The following is a 7,023-nucleotide window of genomic DNA, read 5'->3' as shown; positions in this document are numbered from 1 at the left end:
CGTAGATCATGATGTTCTGTTAGAATCGCTGAAAACTGTTTTCCAAAATTCGCAGCGGATAGTGTACAGCATCGATTTCTGTGGAACCCAGTAGCTGTCAAAACTTTCACATTTTTACAAATAACTCGGAAATCGTAAATTTTTCAGGTAAAACGTTTGACACAAACTTAACTTAAATTTTGACGACAAATCTGAAAATGAATGAAAAAAGGGGCGGTTCCATTTAAAAAACCAAAGTTGGTAACTACCACACGTTTATGATACAGCCCGTATATTGGAAAGTAATTTTAAAATGTGGACCTTTTAAACATGAAAAACTTTCGTAGGACGTATTTTCTTGTAAAGTTCATATTTACTGAGATATCGCACTTTGACGCACTAATGAGCAACCCTGTATATGATATAAAAGTCAGGCTGGGTCAGTAAGGGTGACATAACTCACGTTTAATGATGTTTATCAATTTCCAATATTTTCAGTTCAGTTAAGGCAATTTACAACAGTCTTGACTGTGAAAGTAGGTTTACTGTTTTGATAATTTGATTATTTACGACGATGCGATACTTCGATTCGATACGAGTACTTTATTTCGATACCAAGTATTGGTATCGAGAGAACGATTCAATTACCAAAGTACTCGGTATCGAAACAAAAGTATCGAATACCTACTTGTATTTACTTGTATCGAATCATCCCTAGGCCTAGGTAGAAGCCGAAAACCCGCTTTTTCTAGTGTTGAATCGCATTTAAAGCGCGGATTTTAAACACCAACACCTCGATTGGACGATGCTCATTAATCGGCTCACCTTGATCGTATGAATTCTTCCTGTTTATTCATGAACAACAAGAAACGTCACCAAACCGCAAATTTGCTTAATAATTAGTCGGAACCAAATCGGGCCATCGCAAGTCCTCATTGTGCATTCCCGACCAGCAAACCGCGGCTCCCCATCCGAGGCGTGCCCCCCATATGTCCCCTTCTAGAAACCGAAATCGAACTTTCCGCGACGCTGGCTAAGAATTACCTTACAGGTAGTGTATTATTGTATAACCTCGACCAAAAGTCGCGTCCTACAACTCGTTTCAGTCCGTGGTTCGCGTGTGCATTTCAATTCGAACCAGGTACTGAAGATTTTCAATGAAAAACTAGTGCGAAGTGCTTCAGCAAGTGAGTGCAAATTTGAAATTTTTCTTCGACTGTGTCTTCGGCCCATTGGAATAATCGCCGGCATCCATGTTTTGACGCCACTAACAGGAGCAGTTGGTGCAAGCAAGAGGAATCGTCTCACGGTTAGTTGAGCCATTTGTTTTTCTGCATTCGGCCAATCTGCCTACTCCACTGGTCGATGATGACGCTCAGTGTTGATGATCATCCGCAAAGTTGTTCGGCAGGCAACGACAACATTCAATGCATTCAAGCTGACCATTTTGTTAAAAATAGACTGTGATGTCATGCGAGATGGACTTTTGCAATGATAATACGCAAAACCATTTTACGATTGATTGATTGATTGATCTGCAAATCCTCTGGTATGCAGCATACGGGGTGTGCAAGTGAAAACTTTCTTTTTAAAGTTGTTTATTGCCGGATGCCAACTTATTCCAATGACGATGAAAAGATCAAAATGTTGTCGGCACCTTTAAAGAAACCGATCATTGGTAAAAACGCATATTTTGCAATTTGATTTTTGCTCACAGGGTGTTTGACAACTAAAGTGCTAAACCATAAATGATTTTTGCCTTGTGATATTCTTTTTTTGAAGAAGCATTTGTCCGAATGAGCCAATTTTGCGAGCAGAGGCGAAAAGCTTCTGCTCTCGCAGCTAATTTACACAAAATTTTTCTTTTTGCACTCCCATTAAAGTCTCGGAGAGTCCCCCGCAATTTGCCCCAACATTTTGTTTCATTCCTTACCCAAAAACTAACGCTTTAGATGTATTTGATGCCCTGAGTTCTTCCAGATTTGCTTGAAAAATGGAAGGTAAAATATCGCACAGTGGTCTGTTGGCCAGAAGTCCGGAAGGCCACGCGGCTCGTGGAATGCAGATAAAAGGCAACGAAGACGTGTGGGTGGAAATCCAAGCAAACACATTTAGAAATTGGGTCAACGAACACCTACCCAAAGATCTTCGGATTGTGGATCTATCAGAGGTATTAATATTCTTCTATCTGGTGCATTGGGTCATTTGCTTGCTCTGTGCACAAAGGAACCGTAAAGTTTTTGCTGCCATCAATGAGTACAGAGCTGTTTTGCCTAAGTGATCAATTACTGTAGGATCTAAGAACTGGAGTGCGATTATGTGCCCTGGTGGAAGCTTTGCAAAAACGCCCCTTAAAACCAGGATGGAACAAAAGGCCCGCCAACCAACATCACTACCTCGAAAACGTTACCACCGCATTGAATGCCATCGAAAAAGACGGCGTCAAGTTAGTAAATATTGGTGAGTCTGTTTCCTTTTCCAAAAACCAGCTGTTTTTCCCGTACCAGCCAACTCATTTCGCTCAAGAATATTCACAAAGTTACCTCATCTTAAACCTTGACGTGCAGCCAGCAGGTTGAATCTATAAGCAATTATTAATTTTGGAATTGAATGTGTTGATAACGCGATTGAGCGCGCTTTTCTGCTTCTAAAAAGGCGTTTGTGAATTTTAATCAGAGCGTAGGAACGCTGTTGCATCAATTAGGAGTTTTCTTTCGACTCGATTGGTGTAAATTGATTGTTTATTGCCGCTTTTCACAGCATTAAAACCCGTTTGCTCTTGTCTCAGTTTAGGCAAATTCAACTGTCCAGGAGCTTTTCAAATGCAAACATTTTGCAGCTGTGAATGTTTTTACTGTTCCACTAATAGCTTTTTTGCATTGTACAGATGCTAAAAAACGACACAGCTTTTGCCTTCGCAGCTCGGTTTGGTCAATTGTGCTTAAAATTCCAATGCAGGCTGATTTGCTAAGTTGGTAATTGATGTCACGGCTTAAAGATGTCATAAAATAAAAATCATTATTGTTCAACCACTCAGACATGCGTTGAACCTTTTAGTCCTCTGGTAGCGTCAACTCCCAAAGCTCTGGAAGCGTTTGAAGTTGCAAAAAACAAAGTGGTTGATGCAAATCGCGCTATGCAAACTCGAAAACTCCAGTCACTTTAAAGAGGTGCAACTGTTTGAAAAAATTCTCAGTGATTTACTTCAGCACATGCGATTTCCAAAGTTCAATGACTGATGTGTTATCTAAGAAAGTCGATAGGTGCGCCACATAATACATGCGTTTCTCTTTTTTACCGCCGCTATCATAAGCACCGTACCAAACAATTACTCATTAAAACTAATAGGTTTTTAGGCCGTCGTTCGGTAGAATTTATTCCTGACGTTTCGCAAGCACGAGTGGCTTGCATCTTCAGAAGTGGTTTGCTTGAACGCTTACACTGTTCTCATCAGAACCCGTTCAGTTATTCCGCAGAATTCAAATTCGGACGAACGGAACGAATGAAAATGAATAATTGCCGTGTACTAAATGAGGTAACGACGCATCCTGAAGGAAGCAAACGTCCGATTGTTTTACGTACGTAGGCGCGTTATCTCATCTAAAATAATCCAAATATTAATTTTCTTTCGTTTCGTGCGTCCGATGCGGACAAATACGCGCTTACCATAAAGTGAAGACAAGGTAAACGCATTAAGCATGCTTGAAGATGCGTCCACTTCGTCCTTTGGCTACGGTACTTTGGGCGCGTTTAAAATAAAAATTAATTTTTATTCGTTCCGTCTGTCCAGTGCATTGTGAATGAGATAAATTAAAGTATGCGATATGACATCTTATTTAAAACAAAATCATTTAAATGGCTAAACACACATACCTACATACGTAAGTATCGAACGAATTGCTAATTGTAACCGGTATATATTGAGCAAAGTTGTACCTGCTATTAAGCTGTTGTCCATTTAGACCATTACCATCGTCGGAACGCTTGAAAACAGTGAGAAGAAGTCCAAAGCGATCATCAATATCCCGATAAGCACCTTAATGTAAAATTGTTTGTTGTGATTGGCTAATCTGACATTGAGTCGACAGCAACGTCAGAAAATTGTTCAAAGTAAAAATTGCGCAAATTTTCCCAAATAAAAACACTTCCAACCAGGAAAATGCCCCCAAACCATGCGCAGAACCATTATTTTCCAGAAAATCACCACTTTCCGCAAAAAAACCGAAATAACATGAAATCATTCTCGAATCTTTCGGAACAAATCTCGCAACTTCCGTCCAAATCGACTTTAAGCAATTGACTAATTTGACATAATGACAGGAATTGACATCAGTTTCAAACCTTCAAGGCTGTAAAGTTTCAGTCATTTTGACGCTATAAATAATAAAAAATCTGATGTTTACCGGAATGTTTTTCAGTTCTCTCTCAAAAAATATGATATGACGGTCCAAATGGTATATCATAGACTTTCGAGTCCATTCATTGAAACTAATGGGTTTTTCGGGTTTTTAGGCCGTCGTTTGGTAAATTTTTTTCCTGACGTTTCGCCAGCACGAGTGGCTTGCATCTTCAGAAGTGGTTTGCTTGAACGCTTACACTGTTCTCATCAGAACCCGCGTTCAGTTCTGCGGAAGAAGCAAACCACTTCTGAAGATGCAAGCCACTCGTGCTGGCGAAACGTCAGGAAGAAATTCTAGCGAACAACGGCCCATAAACCCATTAGTTTCAAGGAATGGTCTCGAAAGTCTATCTCTTTTGATAATTACTCATTGGTCCAACTGTTAATGACTGCATTACAGCACTCGCACTATAAAGGCGCTATTTGCTGCTTCATGAACGAACACTGGGGAACTGTAAGGAAAGCGTTAACAAAATGCGCCTCATTTTTAGGCAACTTGGACATAGTGAATGGTAATCTCAAGCTCATTCTGGGTTTGATATGGTCGCTGATTGTGCGATACCAAATCGGCCGATCCAAATTTCCGCCTCGGAAGCTGATGCTGGCGTGGTTGCAGGCTGTTCTTCCCGAATGCAAAGTTTCCAACCTGACTACGGACTGGAATTCTGGAGTGTTACTTTCAGCTTTGGTGGATTACTGCGAGCCCGGCCTGTTCCCGCATTGGCGCCGTCTGGGTAATCCAACTAAGCTCAGAAGTTAACGGTGTTTCATCAATCTTCCCCCAGATAAGGGCAATGCGATCGAAAACTGCCGCAAAGCAATGAACATCGCTCAGAAGGATCTGGGAATTCCTGCTGTACTGGAGCCCGAATATTTAGCCTCGCCCTGGCTTGACGAACTGTCCGGAATGACCTATTTGTCCTACTTTATGAAGCCTGGATCGCCGGGTTTCCATGCCACCTTGAGATGGGTCAATTCCAGACTAGAGCGGCCAGTCCAAAATTTCACCGTACGTCTATTTTTCCCGTAATTGCATGCAATTACCCGACTTTGCGTGTTCATATAGAGCGAATGGAACGATGGCCGAGTGCTCAGTGAAGTGATCCGGTCGTTGGGCGGCTCGGCTGCAGCCCCGGAGAAGCTCAGAACCGATCCGGCCTTTTGGGAGCACAACCAAAATCAGGCGCTGGATGCTGGAAAGCGACTCGGTAAGAGCAGGAAATTCACTTCGATGCAACGTTCTGAGTTTGTCTCACCAGGTGTAAAGCCGGTGCTGTCCGCTAAGGACTTGGCGGATAAGAACGTGGAACACTTGGGAGTGATGGCGTATGCAGCTCATTTCCAGTGGGTTCCTGAGCGCCCTCCACTTCACGACCTCATCAATGTTTTGCTGAATTCCACTTCAGGGAGAGTGGGGGAACCGGTGAGTTGCTAGGAAATTAGTTGATAAGACCGTCTGTGTAGTATCGAATCGAGTTTCCTGTAAAAATGTGCTTTAACGAAAGTTGTTAAGTTTCTGACCTCGGCCGCCCAGTATATTCGGCACAACCCAACGATGAACACTCAAGGTATTGTTGATAAAGTCGTCAAAACACCGGCTATTGTTTCAGCTTATTAGTATTCACTTTTCGCACTTCCTTTCGGATCAATCATTCTGGGTGTTCACTTTGAAATAGCGCAATTCATCGCTTTAGTGCGTTCGATTAGTCGCTGGCGCTTTGCGAATTTCGCGTCTGGCGTTCATCATAAGGTAATTTCAATAACAAGTATGCCAAGAATTACTTAGTGTTTTTGTTACAAACTTCTTGTTGGGTATTTCGCCTCAAAAATTTTTGTCTTTAAAAAGGACAGAATTTCGTCACGTCTTTTATTACAGATTGATAAATAGGAGCACTATTTATTTTTTTATTTTTTAAAGACAAAAATTTTTGAGGCCAAATACCTAATCAGAAGTTTGTAAAAAAATGAATCCGCCTCCACAATTCAAATTCAAAATTTATTAAAAATATATGTGTAAACAGAAAATTATTTGTCAATTTACAATTCATATAATGTAAAAATTATTTGTTGAGTACCTAGATACCTTGTACCTGTATGTACTCTTGAGGTTACAATTTTTTTTTTATATCAGTAATCATATTTTTATTTTCTGTCCTGGTTTACCAGAAATCCACATAGCATACCATACATGTATATTCTTACCTAAAACTAGCAACTTAAAACATTTTCCCGAGAACTCAACTTTTGAGAAAGTATCTGAACAAATGTGTTCCTGTGAATAGTAATATATTCTCTGGATTTTTTATTAAATAAATTGAAGTTATTTATTGATCTTATTATACTTGGCAATGAATTATACAATTTTGGGGCTAACTAATTAAGAAACTTAAGATGAGTTGTTCGATTATTTTTTTCAGGTAGAGCAAGAAAGTTGTTAGATTGTTGTCTTATGTTGCGGTTATGTTTTACATATGTTTGAGTATTTTTCTTCTTATGGGTAAATGAGCATGCTGAATGTATGTATAGCAATGATATGTAGCTAACTTCTTTGTTATACAACTCTCTAGTAGGATATAGTTTGTCCTTTCTGTAAATTATTCTTAAAATATAATTTTTAACAACTTTTAATGGTCTTAAATTAGATT

At 40.0% G+C, this 7,023-nt stretch overlaps 1 protein-coding gene across 1 annotated transcript in view; it reads left to right on the top strand.

Moving 5' to 3' along the window:
- The first annotated feature begins 822 nt into the window (after window positions 1-822).
- Window positions 823-7,023, top strand: part of LOC109537263 (filamin-A) — a 27,787-nt gene continuing 21,586 nt past the window's right edge. Inside the window, exons 1-7 of the mRNA XM_048664728.1 lie at window positions 823-1,288; window positions 1,960-2,149; window positions 2,274-2,439; window positions 4,870-5,112; window positions 5,164-5,387; window positions 5,445-5,586; window positions 5,638-5,801. Of these exons, the coding sequence (XP_048520685.1) occupies window positions 1,973-2,149; window positions 2,274-2,439; window positions 4,870-5,112; window positions 5,164-5,387; window positions 5,445-5,586; window positions 5,638-5,801 (1,116 nt within the window). The 5' untranslated portion in view covers window positions 823-1,288; window positions 1,960-1,972. The remainder of the gene's footprint in view (window positions 1,289-1,959; window positions 2,150-2,273; window positions 2,440-4,869; window positions 5,113-5,163; window positions 5,388-5,444; window positions 5,587-5,637; window positions 5,802-7,023) is intronic.

Source organism: Dendroctonus ponderosae, unplaced genomic scaffold (genome assembly GCF_020466585.1).
Source record: "Dendroctonus ponderosae isolate FM_Combo_2020 unplaced genomic scaffold, Dpon_F_20191213v2 Dpon_F_20191213_3, whole genome shotgun sequence".
Taxonomy (NCBI): Eukaryota; Metazoa; Arthropoda; class Insecta; order Coleoptera; family Curculionidae; genus Dendroctonus; species Dendroctonus ponderosae.
The sequence above is the reverse complement of the archived record's forward strand: the minus strand, read 5'-3'. Positions and strand labels throughout refer to the sequence as shown.